Source organism: Physcomitrium patens, chromosome 22 (genome assembly GCF_059467195.1).
Source record: "Physcomitrium patens ecotype Gransden chromosome 22, ASM5946719v1, whole genome shotgun sequence".
Taxonomy (NCBI): Eukaryota; Viridiplantae; Streptophyta; class Bryopsida; order Funariales; family Funariaceae; genus Physcomitrium; species Physcomitrium patens.
Genome location: NC_143431.1, coordinates 11,170,941 through 11,193,919, shown reverse-complemented (window position 1 = coordinate 11,193,919; position 22,979 = coordinate 11,170,941). Strand labels below are relative to the sequence as shown.

The following is a 22,979-nucleotide window of genomic DNA, read 5'->3' as shown; positions in this document are numbered from 1 at the left end:
AACCTCATTCTCTCGCACATGGCGATGAGAGCAGGCTCGCTGATCCTTCGATTTTCACGGCACTCCAATTAAAGCACTGTTGCTTAACATTTTGAGGTTGAAGACTCACTGGAAGTAGTGGAAGGGATCCTGGTCGACACTGGCAAATTGTAGTCAGCGAAGAAGCGCGAGACACGGATTTCATCTGCGAAACGAACTGCGAGGTTGGTAGCGTCGTATGCTCCTTGCTAAATGGCGATGCAACAATGTTGATTACAATGACGTTTTCTGCGTTTGTTCGTGATTTCACGGAATTTTGCTGAATTGTGAAGACTGCTCTGCTTTCTGTCGAATTCGACTGCTGCACATGTGGTCACAAGTAGCTATGCGACATGTCACTGGACCAGGGAATTTCTCAATATTCAAGATTGCTGTCGATCGAAGTTGCCATGGGTGTCAGCAGAACGAGTGTCAATGTGTTTTTGAGGTTGAATCCTTAATAGATTCCTCCAAAGTCTTTTCCTTTAATATGTCTTTCAATCAGGTTCTGAAATCAATGACGGCATGCCTATCCACTCTAAACATGTTGAGAAGTGTGTAACGTTAGGGACTGATTGCTTTGGTTTTAGTTTTAAAATAATCACTCGAAAGATTCCACAACGCAAGAGGCATGACAATCGCAAGAGAAGGGACGAAAGGAGTTGCATCATCCCTCTCTTTTGGCCTTGATATAGTGGCCTCGATTTCCTCGCCAAACGCATGAATCTGTTGTAGATTCTTTAGATTGCAATCACTGGGCAGAGAAGCAGGTGTTGTTCGCCATTTCCTCTCAGTGCAATTTGAAAGGTGAGAGTAAGCTCACAACGCTAAGGACATAGGAGTTTCTTGTTTACACAGAAAGAACTGCTGTACCGCATTTGTTTTCATTTCATTTTGAGACAAATCCTCTGAGGAGAAATAGGCCTCTGAGATGATAAACGGGGAAGCTGGTCACCTAAAGCATTTCAAACTCGTTAGCGGTTAATCTTGCTCATTCAGGGATTACACATGGATATTGACAATGCGAATGGACCCACCGACCACGCAAATTCACGCTTCCACACGGAGTGGTTTTTGCGAAGCAACGAAGGAGCATTTCAAACGCACAGAATAGTGATTTCATTCATCTTCGATCTGGATCTGGATTGACACATTGGTGACCACATGGCGAAGATGATGCGCTCAAACTCTAGCACTAAGATCGACACATAGCAATCAGGCAATGTACATTGACATGCTCACATGTAATATACTGGGTATAAAATGAAAGATATAGAGATGTTATCGCTAATTTATGTGATATTAGTAGTTCTTTAACTTGATTATTGTGTTCTACATCAATTGCTTTTTATATTCACAAGGTTGTGTTGCAGTTGACAGTTTCTTACATAGTTGAAATCCTGATTTCAGCGGCAACAGGTTCATCTACTTAAGTGCGACGACATTATTTGGTTGATTTGGCTCTTGCCATATGAGGAACGGCGGGAGATCCACATGACGACTCCAAGAACGACAGAATATTCAGGCGGCGCAATCGCAGGCGTGGGCTGATGGTCCTCCACTGTGTAAAGGCATTAGTGAGAAATTTGGGGAAATGTTAAGTCGGATTCCACCATCGGTCATCTAAAAGGACAATGAGTCAAGCCATTTTTTTTACATCTCCCCCGCGTTCATCCTCCATTCGGGAAACCAATATTCGCGCTGTTGCCTATTTTCGAGATCCTGTGAACTTGCTAACGAAGATCCCCGGTATTACGGCGGTTTGTGGTGGATTTAGGGTTCAGTGGATGTTCTTCTTCTGATCAGGAGTTGGATTATCATTTCCAGGCATTTTCTAGGAGCATATCGACTGTGTGCTTGATCAACTTTGTTTCCAGGGGTTTATTTGTGTACTGCTTCAGACTTCTGTTATCGGCAATTGTATTTGTGTTTTTATTCTCTATCTTGGTGAGTTGAAACTCAGTGTCTATGTACCGTTTGTCAAGGTGCAGTGTATGTGTAATCTGGTCGTGGTCCGCATCTGTGCTCATGAGCTCAGGGGTATGAGTCGGCGTTGAGATTATTTTCTTAGATCTTCGTATTGGAGCGCTTCTTAGTTGCTACTTGATCGCGATTGGTAGCCGTGTGCACGTGTCTTTGGTTACTTGAGTGTCCGATGAGGTGCTAAACCAAAGTTGGATCTCGGAACATGAACATGTGATGTTAGAAATATTGGTTCTTCTTTTAGTCGGGGACAGTTATCTGTGACCGTTTTGAATAGCTGCTATGTAAAATCCACTATAGAACAGATCGCGAAGTGTGTCGTCTTGGATTTGGTTTTGCGAGATTCTTTTGGGTTCTAGAAGTCGTTTGATGTTTTGGTTTCTGCGATGAACTGCATCTCAGTGTGATTTGCTGCCGTGAGCTGCTTTCACGACAAGGTTAAAGTTGAAGCTTCTTCCTTAAGGCCTGCGCTGTCGCACTATATGGAATGATGCTACTTGTTAAAGCTCGGAGTACGAGGCCGTCACAACATGTGAGTTATGATGCGCTTCTGCTTGTAGTGATGCTCGCTCCTCTAAAATAAGACCGTACAGCTTTACAAAATACACCTTGAAAGCTGAAACTGGGAGGCAGCTATCGATACGGCGAAGAGAGGAAAAGAAACTAGTTAGAGATGAGATAGACTTCAGTTATAGAAATAATGTTCGGACTGTTGCGGTAGAGTGACGTGTCCGGGATAATGGATGCCCACGGCGCATGATTATCTCAAGATTCCTTTCATGTCTTAGGACAAACTGTGCATAGATATGCCTTATTCTGCATTCCGCGTGTAACACAGTTTGATTGCTCGTCATTTGTCGGATGTCGAATGGTTCGCGCCAGATCTCTGCAAATTCCTTCTATTCGCAGAGCACAAGGTGCGGGAATGCATTTGTTGGAACAATTTTTTTACAGGGATTCGCTTATCAAGTGGAGATAGGAACGTAGTTTACCTTAGAACCGAGACTACATCTGGAGCATGTCAAAAGTGGAACTAACCTTCTTCCGGTGTTCTCTGATTGTAAAGGTAGGACTATCGGCAATTGGCACCGGAAATGAGATGTAGCGATTGTCTCAATGGAGCAAATGTGTATACCGCTAATGAGTGTGAAGGAGTTGTGGAGGCGAAAGGTATGCAGCAACAAGCTATCTGTTGGTCAGCTGGATCTCTTGTTTACAACGAGATGCCCTGCTTTGTTGTAATTTGTTTGTTGTACTTAGTATCCGTCAATCGAAGTTGATATCAACTGCTCAGATATCATCACCAGATCAGTGTGTATACTCTGACCTCCCGGTGCTGGCTAATTTTTGCATGACTTGCAACCGCACAATAGTGACAAAATTAGGCTATAATTCATAAATTCTCGGGTTTTTAAAGGGCAGATCCAGGCTCGTATCCACATGTTAAGTGAAATATGAGTAGTCATGGAACCGAATGGCGCAACTGATCTTCTTGTTCGGAATCGAAACTACAACATCAAACCTGCGAGTCTGGTTATACATACACAAACTGTCGATGAAGAGATAGCGTTTCCTGCATTTGCGTTTCCAGTAAATGACGGAGCAGCTGCATTAGATGCATGGAAAGCTGTGACAACCGCTGGGCAAGGGCAATCTGTGCAAGTAAGCAATGGGATTGACACTTGGGGTTTCCTTCAAGAGGGGGAAGGGATAGGCGATGAGTCACCGAAGATAATGCCTTCCGCGTTTCACAAAAAAAATGTAGATCTGGTACCGGAGTCACGTCCGTCCTTTCCAAGCCAGGTCGCTGAGCCCTCGACAAAGCAATATTTGTCATCTTTGGCCACGTTCAAAGACTTGGATCTAACTCACGAGAATGGAAGGGTGGAAATCATAGAAAAGTCTGGTAGTGACGTGCCTTTAAGTCCGACGCGAAAGAATTTAATCGCTAATTCTAAGGTGGAGGTAAAGGACTCCACTGTTGCGCCTTCAACCCCGAAAGGGAAAGGGTCAAGCATCACCTTTAAGGTGACATCATTGCAGAAAATTGCAGCAAAATCACCGGACAAGGTGAAGCCGGACAATTCAAGTTTAACAGGGACGACATCAAGTGGTGGAAGGCCCAGTCTTATTAATTCCAGAAGAGGAGAAGAGCGTGGTCGTGCCCGCTCTCCTGCTCCAGATCAGCGAAGCCTCACGAGCCCAAGACGTGCAGTTCCTGAGCGTTCCAGATCACCTGTGCCATTCCGTAAGCAGGATCGAGGTACCACGGGCGTTAGCCGCTCCCTCTCTCCGGTCCCCACGAGTCCCAGAAGTACCACTCCAACAAGGCGTCCAAGTACTCCGCGCTCAATATCACCTGCGCCTCGTTCTCTGGAAAATTCTCGCCCTTCAAGGAACCAGTTCAATGGGAGCTCGGTAAACTCTGCTTCTATGCCAAGCTCACCAAGGTACACTACTCCTACTAGGGCAGCATCGTTGAAAGCTGTGAACTCGCCTCCATCTGTGAAACGTAGTGTGTCAAAAGAGCTGCAATACCCCATAGCCTCTGGGAACGCGACGTCTCAAAGAGATCCTTTGAAGAAAGATGCAAAGGACCAGCACACGAAGTCACTTGAGGAGAATCAACATATTCCGAAGGTCAGGACGTCTTCTGGTCTTACACAGCCCACAGGTTTCAAGTTTAGTACGGATGAGAGGTCGGAGAAGCGCCGGGATTATTACTCAAAGCTCGAGGAGAAGCTGAAGCTCAAGGAGGAAGAGAGGAAAAGTCTCGAAGCGAAAGCACAAGAAGACAATGAAGCACAGTTGAGGGAGCTGCGTAAAACCTTAGCTTATAAAGCGAATCCAGTGCCGAAATTTTACCAGGAATCTCTTCCTCCTCCAGTCAAGGTTAAGAAGTCGCCAACCACGAGGGCCAAATCCCCCAACTTCACTGCTCCTCGACGTAGAGATAGTACTGGTAGCGAATTATCGAACCATGGGGGATCGAGTCCTCTGCGGGGTCGCTTTATGCGAAGTCCATCCGTGGAAAGTGATTTGAGCAATCCTGCCAATGTTCTGGGCAAGGGCTCCGTAAGGGTAAAGCAGCCATTTAAACCAATCTAGCCAGGCCCTCTTTCTCGTCACCCAACCGATATATTCCTCTCATTCAAGTTACAAGCCATTGTTCTTCGAAGAAGCCTAGAGTGGAAGAGTCAAATCTTTCCACATGAGCTGTAGTCTGGTTCGTCTCATGCTAGGAAGTTGGACTACTTCCTTGTCTCAACCTTCCACCTAGGAAAGAAGTACTATGTCTCATTCATTTGTTTTTGCTTTTGATTTTGGAGCAAAGGCTACCTCTGTAGAACTACCGATCGTCATTGAGATCACCCGTTAAATCCCTCACAAGGCATCATTCTCTTCATCATCTTGGGCATCACTTTTCTAATGCCGACTTCTGGAATGTAGACTACAATTAGACTAGTTCTTTGATTGCGATAAAATATCATGAATTGTTGGGCGTGGCGCTTTGGACGAATTAGATGCATGCAAAAGTTTCCATCCAAAGACTGAAAAGCATGAAGAATGCAAAATTACTGCTGGTGTAAACCAGCGAAACAAAATATAATTCCACGCCTGTGCTTCCAATGACGCTCCGATCACTGGAGTCCAGAAGTGAAGGCTCGCGAGCGATCGGAATCTAACCCGCAGTTTCAACCAACACTTGCCGGCAAACATGCTTGAGAAAGTTTGACCGGTTCCTTTCCCAGTTATCAATACCGTAGTCCCAGTTATCTGTACGGGTATCAGTGGTCGACGGGCGTGAATGCGTGGGTCCGTTCCGACCATCACCCTCCTTAAGCCCTAAACCCTGAATTGGCAGTGTCTCTCAAATATAGGATCCTAAACCTCGTGGTAGTTGTTTTATGTTGTTCGCAGGCTGCGTCGCAGGCTGCGTCGCAGTGATGGCGCGGGTCATAGCCCGTCTCCTGGCTCGCGCACGCTGTTCAGTATCTGTCGCCCCCTGCCACCCTGACTCTGCCCTCGCATCCTCTCTCTGGTCGTCTGGCCCTCGCCATTCCATCCGCCCATGCTTCGACTCTACCCCTCATGGCCTTCTCAGGCGGCACCTTGCGGGCGTTGCGAACCCCGTCGAGGTGCGTGAGCAGTTATGGCGGGAGAATATGGAGAAGATCCGGAATATTGGAATTTCGGCGCACATTGATTCAGGGAAAACTACGCTGACGGAGCGGGTGCTTTTTTATACTGGGAGGATTCATGAAATTCATGAGGTGCGCGGAAAGGATGGAGTCGGCGCGAAGATGGATTCTATGGACCTGGAACGAGAGAAGGGAATTACCATTCAGTCCGCTGCTACGTACTGTACTTGGGGTGATAATCAGGTTTGGGCATTTTTTCTGCGCTGACATGAGCGACGGGCCACCGGAATCTAAGGTGTAATTAAGAGAGGGATTGTAAAGTTGATGAGAACAATAGATATCACAATCAGGCACATTGTCCTGCTCCAATTGGTGCATTCCGATCATTGAAAGTATCGCATAAGCATAAACTCTAATTTCTAGGGTTTTGCGAGACGTGCTGTATTTTTGCACTGAATTCTTGTTAGTGGAGTACATGGAGTCCTCTATGCAGCTTCTCAGCTGTGTGTCTATTCGCCTCAATGAATCCTATGTTCTGCCAGATGAGGTCTTAACTGTGGAAATCGCAAGGTCGTTTGAACTTAGTATCACGGCTTTCAGAAATTACTTCTATGCTTTCTCGCTGGATCCACGTTACTTTAATTTTTCTATGTTTTTCGCAATTTTGTCAGTAACCACAATCCACTGCCTGATGATTGTTCTGTATATCCTGGCGGGACAGATTAATATCATTGATACACCAGGCCATGTCGATTTTACTATTGAAGTTGAAAGGGCTCTTCGCGTGCTTGACGGAGCGGTACTCGTGCTTTGTAGTGTGGGAGGTGTGCAAAGTCAATCCATTACAGTTGATCGACAAATGAGGCGATACAACGTGCCCCGTGTTGCCTTCATCAACAAGTTGGATCGATCGGGAGCCGATCCCTGGAAAGTTATTGATCAGGTTACACGCATTAAATCATTGGATCATACCATCTCTTGCTTGTTCGCCGTTGAATCTAATGGTTTGAGGATGTAAGTTTGGTTATTCGAAATCAGTATTAAGAACGTCGGTAAAGCCGTCTTATTTCATACATCCAGCCTGCTCCCTGAGTTAGAGGGAAGCTCAAACGCCAAGAGAACACAAATTTTGAAGGACATGCGAATTTACTAACAATCTTTGAAGTCTCTAAAGGAAAAATAGACCACCACTAAACTCTAGATGGATTTTGGCATGTTTCGTGACATGACTGAGATTTTCAGATGACGCTAGGGATTGGATGTGACCCTGTTGACTCTGCTTTCGTAACGCAAATGGGTTCCTTATCAAATGGTTTTACAGGTGAGGAAAAAGCTCAAACACAATTGTGCAGCTGTTCAGTTCCCAATCGGATTGGAAGATCAAATCAAGGGCCTTGTCGATCTTGTTCACAATCAAGCGTTTTACTTTCAGGGAGCCCACGGGTAAGTCTTTTGCATGCGAATCCATTTCTTCTTGGTTGGTTTGGTTCCAGTATGTGTTGGGTTGCTTGTTATATGACCATCCCATTATACTTTCTACTATACTATGTTTTAGTTAAGCATCTACCAGGTGTTTGAGAAAATTTATCTGCCTGGGCCTTCAGTAGAACTTATTCCATGAGAATTGCAGAGAGAAGGTATTGAAAGGAGACATACCAAGTGAGATCGCAGCAGCAGTGGCTGAGAGAAGACGGGAGCTAATTGAGTCTGTTTCAGAGGTGGATGAGGAATTGGCGGATTTGTTTTTAAACGATGAACCAATCTTGCCTGAAATTCTTTCGGTAGGTATACTATTCCTGTGTTTCTACTCAATGCCTTAGACTTGGCAAATATTTTGGCTACTGCAGGACATTCAGTTGTAATCCTTGACTACATATGTATGTATGTTAATGCAAATATGAAATTTGTTTTTTTAATAGGAAAACTGATTGTTGTCATCCGGTTGGTCTGTGTCTGGTTAAATTTTGATAAATTCGAAAGGTATCATTGTTTGAAGTTTTCTGAATACTCAGAAGCACATTTGTGCCACTTGTAGGGCGCCGTGCGAAGGGCGACTCTCAACCTGCAATTTATACCTGTGTTTATGGGTAGCGCATTCAAAAATAAGGTAGTCTTTCTGCATATTCTTTTTGGTCTAGGATGCATTAAATTATGTCTTGTGAATAGTCACTGTTCCATGCTCAACTTGCTGATTTTGTTTCTGGTTAGTTAATGTCAACATGTAATGGAGTAGTAAGTATCTTTGGCTGATCCAATTGTTTCTCATGATCAGCAGGAATTGTATGTCCTTGTCCTACTTCATGTTGAACTCATGGTTCAAACTCTTTATGTTTTATTCTAAGTTTTTATAGTTGTTTGTATTGCAAAGCGAAGTCTTCATACGTTTTATAACTTGGTCCAACATTGACTATTCTTTCGTACAACAGGGAGTTCAGCTGCTATTAGATGGTGTTGTGGAATACTTACCCAATCCACTTGAGGTTTCTAATCACGCTCTTGATCAGCACAAAGGCGAAGAAAAGGTAAGCTTGAGCTTTCTTTTTGAAATTATTGCGTAATTTGATCGACTTCCTTAAATGTTGTTGGTGAAGTCACATATTTTAGCAACAACGTGATTATGTTATTCTGCGAGCCTTCTACCTGGGCTTAGTATTCGATCGAATTGCTTACTAGGGTGTATGGCAACAGCATGTTTGTATACTCATTTGTGTATATACACGCCGACCTGAGGCTTTTTCTCCATTTTTATCCCGCTGCATGTGTTCACTCTTGTTTATCTATGATTTCTTATTGTTTTATTTGCAAATTTGTTGTTAAGTTTCTCTTTCGATCTTGAGAAGTTTGGGTAACGCTAGTTGATGATGTGCTTTTCCGATTCCTTCTTGGGTTATTTGTTGTCTTTAATTTTTGCACTTACGTGTCTTTCCTTCTGTGGTTCTGTTATTGGACTTTTTGTTGTCATGGCAGGTAGAGCTGACTGGGTCTCCATCGGGGAAGCTAGTTGCACTTGCTTTCAAATTGGAGGAAGGTCGTTTTGGCCAGCTGACGTACTTGAGGTAAGCGGTACTCGAGGCACTTTTCATACTTCGAGACAATATCACACCTTCTAACCGACAATGACAGATGTTTTACCGTGTTTTTGTTTATCCTAACAGTACGATGGACCGCAGAATTGGTAGCTTTCCTTGCAATTCGGGGTTTACTACATACTACTTATATCGAGAATGGCATTTTGTGCATGCCTTTGTTCTATTTAATGCTCTATGAATGCTTGACATCCTGTGTAGTGATGGGAGCGGACCGATTGTGATGCATCTCGTGTCTATTATTGAGTCGTCGAATGAAGCAGCAATTGCTTATTTATCTTCGCAGGTTATACGAGGGTACAATGCGAAGAGGTGACTTTATCGTTAACTCTACTACAGGTCGCAAGGTTAAAGTCCCTAGGCTAGTGCGAATGCATGCCGATGATATGGAGGTTAGTTTTGGTCTTGTCTTTACGTTGGAATTATGGGTCGGAGTTAATCTGGTTTCGGACCTTTTAGCGTCTGGTTGCTGTTGTGCTACATTCTTATTCTATAATAATCATCTCAATGGTCTTTTTTTACTCCGTGGACTTGTGTTTCAGGATATTCAAGAAGCACACGCTGGAGAAATTGTTGCAGTCTTTGGTGTTGAATGTTCTTCTGGTGATACCTTTACAGATGGATCTGTAAAGTACACTATGACATCAATGAATGTTCCAGAGCCCGTGATGTCACTTGCCATTGCTCCTTCTTCTAAAGACGTTGGTCCTCAGGTTTGTTTATCCTTCCAATATTTTGGAGAGGAATAGCCTACTGCAAATATGATAAGATGCAGAAATTTTTATGCTTTGTTGTGAATGTTGGCACCTTAAACATTAAAGCTCCGAGTAGCCCTGGTGCGGTCTCTTAAAGCTTTGAACGGGAAACTACGAGTGTTGTTTGGAAGTTATATTTAGGATTCGGAATCCAAACTAAATACAAGAGTTGGAAGAAAAAAGAGAGTAGACTTGAGTCCCATCATTAATTTTTTAAAGGAAATTCATTGCATTTGAATAAATTTAGTGGTCACGATAGTAGATGGATTTGATTAATACCTTCGCTGATTGTTACTTTGGATGCGAAGCATGCTTAACATTTTTGTTTTATTTATTTTTATTTGTGTTGTCTGGATCTTTATTGCTGAATTTTTTCGCTTAATTCATATATAAATTTGATTGTGTGCTAGTAGTTTTCAAAGGCTCTGAATCGGTTTCAAAAGGAAGACCCAACATTCCGAGTCAGCTTAGATCCAGATAGCGGTCAGGTAAATCTCTCTTCTTTTTCTTTTTTCTTTTTAATTTTTTTACTATTCCGTTTTCATTCTGAGTCCTTTGTACCATGGTCTTGTGTTGTGTGAACTCGTACAAAAGGATCACTGTGCAGTTGGTTGATTTTACTTTAATTTTGTAGAAGTTGTGATAGAAGTTCAGCGGATCGATCTGAAGCGCAGGGACGGGGGTTGGGTTTTGTGCAGACCATTATTTCGGGAATGGGAGAGCTGCATCTAGATATCTATGTGGAACGCATTCGTCGTGAATACAAGGTTTTTCAATTATTCTAATGCCCTCTTTTTCTTGCATTTGCTGCCAACCAAATAGTAGTGAGGTGTTGTGTGACATTAATTTATACGATGTTTCAAGGGCAACTCAGATAGCTACTATTGTATTTTAGAAGCACTTAGGAGGTTTCTTTAGTGAACTGACTTAATGAGTGTTATTTACTCACTTCCATTACGAATTGGCTGTTTCGCGCAGGTCGATGCCGTAGTCGGAAAGCCACAAGTAAATTTTAGGGAGACCATCACACAACGAGCTGAATTTGATTATCTTCATCGAAAGCAAAGTGGAGGACAGGGTCAATACGGTCGTGTTGTAGGGTATCTGAAGAGAACTTATACTATCATTACTTCGATTTCTCTGTTTTGTGATAGATCGCATTGTTTGAAACGAAGGAAGTCTAGGAGTTTCATTTATTGACCTGTTTTTTTTCTTTTCTGTTTCTGCTGGATAGATACATCGAACCCTTGCCTGAAGGAAGTGAGAAAAAATTTGAGTTTGAGAATATGATGGTTGGACAAGCTGTTCCCTCTCAATTTATTGCGGCTATTGAAAAAGGCTTTATAGAAGCCAGCAACTCGTAAGTTCAGCCTTTCCTTTATACTTCAAGATGACATTTTGAGTATATATCACGTAAAAAGGAAATCCAGGGAGTAGGAGCAGTAGTTTTATGCTACCACATATGCATTGACCTTCTTTTTGGTGATATTTATCTGTTTTGAAATTGTGCAGAGGCGCGTTGATCGGTCATCCGGTGGAAAATTTGCGAGTGGTTTTGACTGACGGTGCCTCGCATGCTGTAGACTCTAGTGAACTTGCTTTCAAGCTGGCTGCTCTGTATGCGTTCCGTCAGGTGCAGTTGTAGATCCGCTGAGTTTTATACTTTTCATATATTTTGTGTGTGGAGTTCTGAAGTCACACCAACCTCTGCAGGACGTTTATCCAAAGCTCCCTTTTAAAATAACAACATGATAGTAACTCAGTGGAACACTTTTTAAAATCGTGATGAAGTTAACAGGATTTGTTGATCTGTGTGCTCCAGTGTTATGCGGCAGCAAGGCCTGTTATTTTGGAACCGGTAATGCTTGTGGAGCTTCGGGCTCCTGTAGAGTTTCAGGGTTCTATTATTGGGGATATCAACAGGTGTGGCATCTTTCATTGAGTGATCATGTACATGAAAGTCTGTACTGTGTGCTTATGTTTCACAACATTTTAGTGTTTTTTTGTTTCTGTTTTAAACTCATCTTGTTTAATCGTCTATTTCCACCCTGTGTGGCTCATTATCGACGTATGCTGATTTCATTTTTCCACATTGTAGATTTCAAAATCTTAAGATTGAAAATGTCTCGAGTGATGAGAAGGTAGCGGAAGTTAACCATGTTCAGTTTTAGGTTTGCATTTTAATGCATTGGAATCTGATTTTAGATGACTTGTCATCTGCTACCATTGTTATTGCAACAGGAGGAAAGGCATTATCGTAGGCAGCGACCAAGAGGGTGATGATGCAGTCGTTTTGGCTCATGTGAGTAACTGATCTAACTGTGGTTAGAAGCAATGTTTTGTAAGCAAATAATCTTTTGTTCAAGCTTGCATCTACCCTGGGCTATGGGCACCAAATTGGAGCTCGCCTAATGCAGTTATTGTCACCTTTTCAACAATTTGAATTGATCGCGTTTGACAAAAGAATATTGATGCTCTGGGTAAATTTCCTGTGTTCACTAAAAATTCTATTGGCTTCAACCCCGAAAGATTGGAACTTTGAATTGGCGACTTATTGGACACCTGTTAACTTGCTTTTGTAATTGGAGAGTTTGCACATCGTTTTTCTAATTGCTAGTTTCTCCTGTTCACTGCTGTGGATAGTCTTCTCTCTCTTGTCAATTAAGTTATATCTATTTTGATTTCAGTTTGAAGTCCACTAAAAGTTGAAGGTGTATGAAAACGTGTCGAATGCGACGTTGTCGCTGATTACTCTCGCTTTTATATTGGGCAGGTACCGTTGAACAACATGTTTGGCTATTCAACTGGTTTGCGCTCCATGACACAGGTCTGTCTCAACATTGATCTGTTTTCTGTAAGCTGAGAATGATGTTAGCTCTAGATCTCATTACTTACTCAGGATACATTATATCCTGAAAACAAGAAGTAATTGCTAATTATTGTGGGTGGTTTATCACTCAGGGTAAGGGAGAATTTACGATGGAATATTACCAGCATGCAGCTGTGCCACAAGATGCTCAAGCAGTACTTGTTAAGGAGTACACAAACAAAAGAGTCGTCTAGAAAAAAATTCCAAAGCTCACTGAGCTCTCCACTCATGAAAACTGTGTGGAGTAAATTTTTGGTAGGCACTTCTGCGATTACAGTGGTGCTCCCACTTGCTGATAATACCAATTTTCATCCAAGATCAAGTCAAAATGCAGTTTCCTGCCCTTTATTCGTTAAGATATTACGAACCCATACGTTTAGATTATTCAACCATAGGACATTCCCCTTTTCATCTTATAATAAGGGCGAGTACCAATAGTATAGAACTACCACATATTTTTAATTACTTATTACTGCAGGAAAATTCAATGTAATTATCAAACAGTGAGCTCATTTTCTGCTTAACCTTTTTGCAAAAGAATGTTGGCAACTATTCGCATTTGATTGTAGATTTACTACAGTTTTACATTCTCTTTAATGTACAGTGGGGTACAGAAATAATTCGAATTTTTTTTCAAAGTGAATCAGTGTTAGAAATCACTGAACTTCAAAAAGCTCCAGCAGTGTCAAAAATGAACGCATTTTTGAGCCGTAAAATGCATTGCGAAGATAGTAGAATCTAGTTTCATGGTGTAACAAGTTTGCATTATAAAGTTGTGAAAATATACATCAAGAGAGCTTTTTGTTACATACTATCTACCATCTCGTACTACCACCTCCAGCTGCAATCACCACTTGCATCCTATAAGGCATAGTTGAAATCAATGTATGAAGCCACTCTATAGATATGGTATCCCATACGGATTGAATTTTTTCTATCATTTCTAGCTTACTATTAGGTCTACTATGATGTTTGAGCAAATCTTTTACAACCATCCAAACGTTCTCTATTGGATTCAAGTCCGGTGAATTGGCAGGCCAAAACAACTTTTCTATACCATGAGCACGTCTCCATTGCAGTGGCAATGAGCTACAGTGGACTGGAGCGCCATCCTCCATCAATATCAATTGCTCAGGGTCATCATGTAAGAAATAAAAGCCACTTAATACTCCTTCATAAACAATAGTGACAAAATCCCTTGCTGATCTCTTATCTAAAGGAAGATGACCAATAGAGACTTATCAAAGCCATTAAAGGCACCCCAAACCATCACTGAACTACGTCCAGACTTAAAACTTGGTGCTATACAATCCCAATTATATTTTTCATATGCCTTCTGCCACACTCTAATTTGCCGTGGATTTTTGCCAGTTTCGAATGACGACTCATCCGTCCAAATAATATTACACCAATCTTCAAACGTCCAACTCTCATAAGCACGTGCAAATGCAAGCCTATCTGCTTTATGTTTGACATTCAAATAGGGCTTTTTAGGTGCTATACAATTTCTAAAACCAAGCTCACGGAGGTAGAATCGAACAGTAGTTCGGGAAACACTCACCAAGTTTGCAAGTTCTACTAGAGTATGCCTTCTATTTGAACTGACAGCATGACATAACACCCGAAAATCCCGCTCAGACAACTTCCTGGGTCTGCCACATTGTGATTTCAACGACTCCACACTTCCATGGACCTTCCAATGACTCAAGATAGTTGAAATGGTAGAACAGGCAGCACTGAAGACTTCTGCAATGTCCTTACACTTCATCCCAGCCTTCCTCATCCCCACAATCTGATTCTTCTGCATAGGGGACAATGTTCTGTACTTCATGGTGCTTGTTGTAAGCCTTCAAATAGCACAAACCAACTTCTAGTTTGAAGGAGAGGAGTCACTGAAGCTAACGATGTCCAAAACCAAAAAAGAACACTTCTAAAATCTGTATGTGCTTCACAATCTCAATCTGTGGCAGTGCAATGTGCTTCACATCTTCAGATGGATTATATAAGTCACCCCATCCAAGCATTCTATGCTATCACTCCATTTTGCTGGCTGCATGCATGCCTAATTGCAACTGTGATTTTTTAGCTCACCTAACCACTTCCACATTAATCATCACATTTGCAATCTGCTTTTGAAGACACATGGCTAATTACATGCAATTAGACACCTCTTGCACTCCAAAAATAGATGGCCAAGTGTAGGGGAAAAATTCCTTCCAACATGATCACAACATTCAATTGAACAACAAGATTTTTTTAGCAAAAGTGGTGCTCTAGAAAAAAATTCGAATTATTTCTGTACCCCACTGTACATTATGTTGTAAATATGTGTGTAGGTCTTATCATTTGTCATCTATTGTATGTATCCGTGTGTCAAAGGCCCGTCCACTAATTAAACAGGATGCTGCAGTTATAAGCGTAGCAAAGCCTCTCATCTGCTTCATGACATACAATTATACATATATACAATTATCTGAGTCGTATGAGATTTCATGAGATTCCATCTTCCTTTTATTTCATAATTTTCTGAGCAAAATGAAGATTATTAAAAGACCATTCCCAACTTGTGGTTAATCACAATAACACTTATCTCACATGTCTTTGGATGTAGCCAGAATTTCTTCTGGTGTTTCATTGTTGGCAGGTGTGAATTGTTACTCCTTGAAGTGAAGTTGTACCTTTTGAATGGGTCCTTACAGGTGTGTGAAAATTAACAAAAATATGATAAGATGCAAAAACTTTTATGTTATGTTGTGAATGTTGGCACCTTAAACATTAAAGCTCCGAGTAGCCCTGGTGCGGTCTCTTAAAGCTTTGAACGAGAAACTACGAGTTTTATAGAATTGTGGACTCAACACATTGACCAACAAAATTCCTTCTTTGCTATAACTCTGATTCTTGGGCATTTTGATCATCGAGATGAACTCCCATTGTTCATGGAAGTGAAGTGAGAAGATGAGAAGACATGGGAGCTGGAATTTGGGTTGGGATTGTATGTGAGGGTGAGATGTAGGGCTTCCGTCTCTAGAGCATGGTCAAGCCTGTTGGCAATACCATTATTCAGGTGGGCACTTGTGGAGTGCGCTGTGAGCACTACTTGGAGTTAGTCATAGATGCGAACAGATTACGGCCCAATGTCAATGCTGGAATGCTTACGGGAAAACAATACCAAATTTGCTTAGCGAACCTTTGTGGCCACAGCAAGCGGGTCCGGCGGCAATCGCTTCGGCTGGTCTAGGCTCAAGACAATTTTCGTGGTGTAGTTGGTTATCACATCAGTCTAACACACTAAAGGTCTCCAGTTTGAACCTGGGCAGAAACACGTGCGGGGATAGCTCAGTTGGGAGAGTGTCAGACTGAAGATCTAACGGTCGTTTGTTTGATCCAAGCTCACCGCACACTCACCTTTTCTCCATCACGTCTATGAGCCTTCTTCCTTGCATCTCGCACATCTCTGCTTGCTGCGGCCACAAAACCACTGCAGCCCAGCACTGCAAAGGCTCTACCTTCCCTTGCCCTCGTAGCCTGCTTCAGGTTCATACACCATGACTGAGTTGTTTCTTGTTCCAACACAGAAGAATACCAAAACTAACTATCCCTGTTCGTCAGTCACCGCTACATTTTCCTCAACACTTTCAAGAACCATCCAGTTATAACTCCATGTAGGAAAGCATGTTCTCCCACTCACAACCAATCCACACTTTGTGGCCCCTTCTCACCTTCCACTCTCCACATGTGCGGTACCTCCAAGTTGCTTCTATTCATGTTTTAAGTTTTTAATTTTTATTCATTTTATATCAAAGTAAATAAATAAGTACACAAAGAACTTATGTTTTCATTTTTCTTTTCTTTTCAAGTATTTTGTGAAAGTACACATATGTGATAACTCAATTACCAAATATCATTGATTTAGCCATTTTTTTTTTATTTAGTCTATTTAAGTATGTTCCTAAATCTTTTTATTCATGACATTAAATATAATTCTTTTAACTTTTATGATAGTTCTAAGTTTGAATTCAAGAATACTATATTCTAATTTAAAAAATAATTAGCTATTAGAGAAGATGAAGCACAATTACAATTTCTTCAAACATGTCATAACTTTCTAATTGTATGATATTTTGAATACAACAAGACCTTAGATTTAATTTTAAGTGATTTTTGGTGGCCTCAATTGTAGAAGCCTATTAAAAACGTTGTGCAATCATGTGATATTTGATCAAGATTAAAAACTCCTTGTCATCATTCTTATAAACTTTTCCAACTACTATCTATATTAAAACAACCATGGTCTTCAATTTGTATAGATTTTATAACTGATCTTCAAACATCAAGTTTTTAAGACTCTATATTTATGATATTAGATTGATTCAATAAGATGATATATTTGTACTATTTACAAAATCTACCATAGATAAAAGAACAACCAAATTCTTTATAAGGCTTATATATTTAGTTCTTGATAATAATACAATAGATAAGTTGTCCATAGCCATAATCATGGACTTTGGTAAAAGAACTTCTTTATTAAGTGGCACTATAATTTAATAAAAATCTTAATCTTAAAAAATAAGATCAATGAAACGGAACTAGATTATCTCTTAGATCTAAGATCCTTCCAATCTATAGTAATATAAATCTTGTCACAACGTAAGACAGTATAGACTATAATAAAACTAAACATAACTAAATAAAATTGAACATAAAAGGAAAAACAAAGCAAAAGAGAATAAAACAAAATTAAATAGAAAAGTACAAAATCAAACTTTACTTAGAGAAAGGAACCAAAACCATACTTGATGAGATTTCTAAATGGCCTTGACTAGTCATATTTATACTTAATCCAATCAACTTGAAACATTCTAAAATGTTCCTAATGGTGGATTCTACTTAAATAACTACCTTAAGCCCTTTCTAAAATGTTCTACAATAAGTCCTACATATACCACCAATCTAGCTTTAATTATAGAAACTTCTAAAAACTTCCTAAATATGGCTCTTATTATCTATTTCTATGCGTCAATAATATAAATATCTTATCTATACTCTATTACAATTAATCTCCCTCTACTAATGTAAAATGTACTCATTTTACTTCCAATGATATCTCCAAATTATTTCTTAATTATAAGTGAGATTGTGCAGGTTTCTATATTGTATCATGGATGGAATAACCATTTTAGAAGAATTTGCACTAAAGTTGTGGATGTCCATTGCTATGGTGAAGGTAGCAATGCTCTAAAATGTTCTCCACTTCATACTCTTGTTGGTTATCAATCACAACTGGTAGTAGTGGTGGTGGTTGTTATTGGTCAAAAAAGTGTCTTAGCTTCGTATGAAATTCCTTGAGTTACAATACATGGAAGATCAAATGGACCCAAATATGTGGGAGAAGCTTGAAGTAGTATTCAACATCAAAAATCACAATAGAAATGGAGAAAGGTCCAAGCCATCGAGGTGCCAATTAACGAATTTGAGTTGATGTAGCAAGTGGAAAGTTGGCATTGAAAAATAACACCTCATCACTTTCTCGGAAGGTCTTATGTTGCCAATGATTATCCGCATACTGCTTCTATTACTTTTGAGCAATAAGAAGGCAGTGTCATACCTCTTATAAGGCCGTTGTAAGCAATTATATCAACTCTTTTATTATCATATTATTAGTATCAATATGACAATGGAGAGTTATTGGCATAATCGGATGTTAATTAGTGTTAAAAAAGAATGGTGAATGATTGATACTTATTTGAATACTATCATTGTAAGCAAACTCTAAGGACATCAAATGTTCATTCTAATCATTATAATTAACCGCCTCAAATGCTAGTAGCATATTTTTCAAGGTTTGATTTGTACACTCCATTTTTCTATTTGTTTGAAGATAGAAGGCCATAGACATCGCAAGTCATATGTCTAATAGCTTGAATAAAGCCTACCAAAAAAATTTCATGAAGCATGGATCTTGATTTAGAAAAATGACATAAAATAATTCATAGTGATAAAAGATAGTTTCAAAGAAGACTTGTATAAATGCTAAGGCATCAATATTAGAGCGCCCCACAGCCAAGTGAAGTTGCTTTGAAAGTTAGTCCACAAAGACAACAATTGTAGTGTGATTGTGAGGCGTCTGCAGCAAATACATAATGAGATTTATAATCACCTACTACAAAAATGCTATAGGTAGTGGAATTGGTTGTAATAGTCAAAACAATACTGCATTGCATACTTTATTATATTAGCATGACTCACATGAGTGCATAAAAGCTCAAATATTACGATCCAAACCTTCTCAAAATCATGTCCTTAAGATCCATTCTAGAGTCTTTTCACGTCATAAATATCTAGATATTAGTATGTCATGTCTCTCTTGAAGTATGTGCATCCAAAGTATAGCATCGTCATGTACATAAATTCACTTCTTGAAATAGAGCAAGGCATTACTAAGATTGTAATATTGATATTGCACATTATTTATCTTTACTCAATCACTAATTATTTTAAAATAAGCATCTCAATGGATAATTTTCTCCCATTCTACTCCTCTAATTAGGTTTGAAATGATATTATTAATAGTAGTAACTTTTGTCTTGTCCTTCGATTTGGGCTAAAAGTTTGGTCTGTGCAATAAGGTATTTGGCATGATGTATTATTTTCCTTACTTGTATTCAATTTGAATGTCAAAGAGTTATAATTATTCTTTTTAACTATGATGTCATGATTTCATAATTTTTAAATATAAATTGTATAGCAAGGATCGATGGTCAATTCGAATAATCACTAGTTTCTTCAATAAATATTATCGCCATACTTTGTGGAATGTAAAATTACTAGTTATTCTTCATTATATATAAAGTAATTGCACTTTGTCCTTTTGAACTTGCATAATTTATACGCCACAAGTTAAAGGCTCCTACCAAAGTCTTCTTGAAGAACTGCACCAATAGTAAAGTTGGAAGCATCAATGTCAAGTGCACAAGAAAGGTTGAGATCATAGAATTATAATATTGGAGTAGTAATGAGTGCCTTCTTCAACTTATTAAAGGTCCTTTTCTGCTACAATTTCCATTCAAACAGGGCACCTTTCTTGAGTAGGCTTGTTAATGATGTAGCAATGTGTGCAAATAGCCAAACAAATCAGCAATACTATCCAATAAGGCCTAAGAATGAGTAGACTTCAAAAGCATCTTTGGATGTTGACCAATCTTCTACCGCTTTTATCTTATTTTGTCCCATACACATGCCTTCAGAGGATACAATATATCCCAAAAAAGTGACTTCCAACTTCTAAAGTTCACACTTTAATTGCTTGCAATAGAAGCAACTATCTTGTAGCCAACACAACTCTTCTCATTGACATTGTTCATGTTACTTAAAGATTTTATTATAAACTAAGATATCATCAATGAAAAAAATTATATATTTATCTAAAAGATTTTAAAATAATTTGTTCATGTAATCCATGAAAGAAGCTGGAGCATTGGTGATGCCAAAAGGTAAAATAAGCCATTCAAAATGTCCATAGCATATACAAAAGGCAATCTTTTCTATATCCTCTGTTACAATAGATATTTGCCAATAGCCACTTCAAAGGTCCAATTTGCTAAAGATGATTATATGTCGAAGTTAGTAAAGAAGATTGTCTATCCATGGAAGTGGATATGTATTCTTGATAGTGTGCTTATTGAGGCCTCAATTGTTAATACAAAGCCAAAGTCTACCAACTTTTTTGAGTACAAAGAGTAAAAGTGCTCCCTATGGTGACATACTTTTTTTAAATGATGCCCTTTTTTAAGAATTCATCTAATGTCTCTCGCAGCTTTTCAAGTTTATTTGGTACTAGGTAATAGATTGGCTGACTTGCTAGTTTGGTTCTAAGGAATAGTTCTATTTAGAAGGTGGCACTTTGATGAGGTGGCATGCCACTAGATAAGTCAGTTGGAAAGACATCCTAATATTCATATATGAGTTTCTTTGCTTGTTTTACCACTTTGATTGTCTTTTCCATCACTGAGGCAAGATTTGGAACTACCATATATATATCAATTGCTTATCCTATATTTTCTTCTTCATAACAATTATTCCTACAAGTAGGCCTCTAGCCGTAGATTGTTTTTCTACCTCACTCAATGTGGAGGTGCAAAGAATCACCTTACATCTACCATTTTTAAAGGAGATCATCCTTGCTAGCTAATCAAGTTGCTTATTTTCTACTTCTAATCACGACATATCAAGGATAATATCATATCTAAGCTTTGTTATCGTAAACTTCTTTCTTAAGGCATAGGTGTCACTTAACTTCAAGGTTTCTTCTTTACATGTTTCATTCAATATGTTTTCTTGGTCACTTGCTAGGTATATAATCCCTCCTTTGATTATCTTAGTTTTAATTCCAAATTAATCGACAATCCCAATCAAGATGCAATTTTTTATGAAGTTGTAATTCATAAGTACTTGACATGGTTGTCCTCTTAGTTAACCCGTTAGACACACCAATCAATTCTTTTGATAGTTTTTTTTAAAGCCATGTTGTTTAACTCTTGGTGCCTTTACTAAGAAGTTCCATTTTCCTCCTCCATTTTGTTATCGACTTAGTGAATCTCAAGATTATGAACCTACCTTGATTTGTTGGTGCCTAAACAATATCTAGGCCACTAGATTGCCTAGCTTTCAATAGTAGAAACACAATCCTTCTGTACTAATATTTGTCATTTTTATAGTGTCAGTGATCTTTGTTAGGCATTAATCTTTATTGGCATTGATTGTTGTATCATAAGTCATTATGGTACAACAATCAATGTAGCAGCATATGACTTTATACTATAGGTTGTTCTCTTCAGTTTTTAAAATCTATAGCATCAACCATCTTTACAATCCTAATTGCTTCTTCAATTGTTTGTAGAATCTTTAACTCTACATTTTATTGGACCACAAGTTTCAACCCTCATACCAATTGATCTATATTATACTACTTATGAATGAATATCTATTCTTTTTGAATAACACAAGAGCATATTAAGGTTTTTATTATTTGTGATTTATTTCCTTGATAATTATATTTAGTAGAAGAATTTTCAAACCTTTGATCTTGTACCATCAAACTTCTCAAGTATGCAACTCTTGAAAACTCTTTGTTATCAATTTTATAGATTTTTCTAACTATTATTAATATTAAAACAACCATGGTCTTTAATTTCTATAGATTTTATTATAGATCTTGTAACTTTAAGTTTTTAAGACTCTATTTTCATGATATTAGATTGTTTCAATAAGATAGTATATTTTATATTATTTATAAAATCTATCATAGATGAAAGAACAACAAAAGTCTTCCAATTGCTAATTTACATAGTTCTTGATGATAATACAATAAATAAGTTGTTTATAGACATAACCATGGCCCTTGGTGAAAAAACTTCTTAATTAAGTAGCATTATAATTTAATAAAAAACTTGATCTCAAAGAACAAGTTCAATTCTTACTTTGACCAATGATACTTTTATATGTATGTGTGGATAACTTTGAGGTTAAAATTCAATCACTAGTTATACTTGATTAGTGAATCTTTGAAACTTTAATCTTCTACCATCAAACTTCTTAAGCAAGGCAGCTTTTAGTTTTTTAGTGCTTAAATGATGTTGTATCATAAGAGAAATGATATGATTTGGTATCAATATTGAAGCCACTCTAATCACTTCTATATCTTTACTTTCAACTAATCTAGTTGATCCTTATAGTGGTAAAATGAACTAATGCATTGCAAGCATTAATTCTCTCATTTGATCTTGCATTTGAGCCATTGTATTCTTTATTTCAACAAGTTGTGCCATGAAAATGTAATAGAAGAAAAAAAAGATGGCTAATATCACTCCAGATAAGTAGAGAGAGGACTTTAGATCAAAAAATATTCTAAAAATATCAATTTATAAGTGGATGATTATTTACAACTTCTAATATGCTTATGTCTTAGCAAAAAAAATATATATATAATCTATTCTTAATTAAGAAAAGATAAAACATTAATATTATAAGTAAATTCTTGTCAATTTATCAAAAATAAGAATTTGAAGAATATAAATTAAAAAAGTGAGTTGTTTATCAAAAGAAGATGAATCATAATAATAATAAT

At 38.7% G+C, this 22,979-nt stretch overlaps 2 protein-coding genes and 1 long non-coding RNA gene across 10 annotated transcripts; all 3 read left to right on the top strand.

Annotated features, from left to right (window-relative positions):
- On the top strand, window positions 1-1,237 carry LOC149986649 (uncharacterized). The gene is made up of 3 exons (XR_016500163.1): window positions 1-203; window positions 609-825; window positions 1,018-1,237. It is a non-coding gene; the product is annotated as an uncharacterized LOC149986649 (long non-coding RNA).
- A 517-nt stretch (window positions 1,238-1,754) lies between these two features.
- Window positions 1,755-5,407, top strand: LOC112274940 (uncharacterized). Of its 8 annotated transcripts, XM_090246339.1 has the most exons (4): window positions 1,837-1,965; window positions 2,404-2,533; window positions 3,068-3,171; window positions 3,424-5,407. In XM_090246339.1, exon 4 carries the CDS (start codon window positions 3,466-3,468, stop codon window positions 5,107-5,109), a length of 1,644 nt encoding a protein of 547 aa, XP_090102465.1. In that variant the 5' UTR covers window positions 1,837-1,965; window positions 2,404-2,533; window positions 3,068-3,171; window positions 3,424-3,465; the 3' UTR covers window positions 5,110-5,407. The 8 variants fall into 8 exon arrangements, with proteins under 8 accessions (XP_090102463.1, XP_090102462.1, XP_090102465.1 ...); XM_090246337.1 differs by lacking the exon at window positions 2,404-2,533 and having other exon boundaries at window positions 1,755-1,965; window positions 3,419-5,407; XM_090246336.1 differs by lacking the exon at window positions 2,404-2,533 and having other exon boundaries at window positions 1,772-1,965.
- A 515-nt stretch (window positions 5,408-5,922) lies between these two features.
- LOC112274939 (elongation factor G-1, mitochondrial) lies at window positions 5,923-13,377 on the top strand. The gene is made up of 18 exons (XM_024504794.3): window positions 5,923-6,386; window positions 6,865-7,086; window positions 7,465-7,586; window positions 7,774-7,924; window positions 8,179-8,250; window positions 8,570-8,665; window positions 9,111-9,199; window positions 9,516-9,621; window positions 9,772-9,942; window positions 10,398-10,472; window positions 10,683-10,751; window positions 10,963-11,084; window positions 11,219-11,344; window positions 11,497-11,617; window positions 11,807-11,907; window positions 12,226-12,286; window positions 12,758-12,811; window positions 12,946-13,377. The coding sequence occupies exons 1-18, from the start codon at window positions 5,949-5,951 to the stop codon at window positions 13,045-13,047; spliced, it is 2,298 nt and encodes a 765-aa protein (XP_024360562.3). The 5' UTR covers window positions 5,923-5,948; the 3' UTR covers window positions 13,048-13,377.
- The last annotated feature ends 9,602 nt before the right edge of the window (window positions 13,378-22,979 follow it).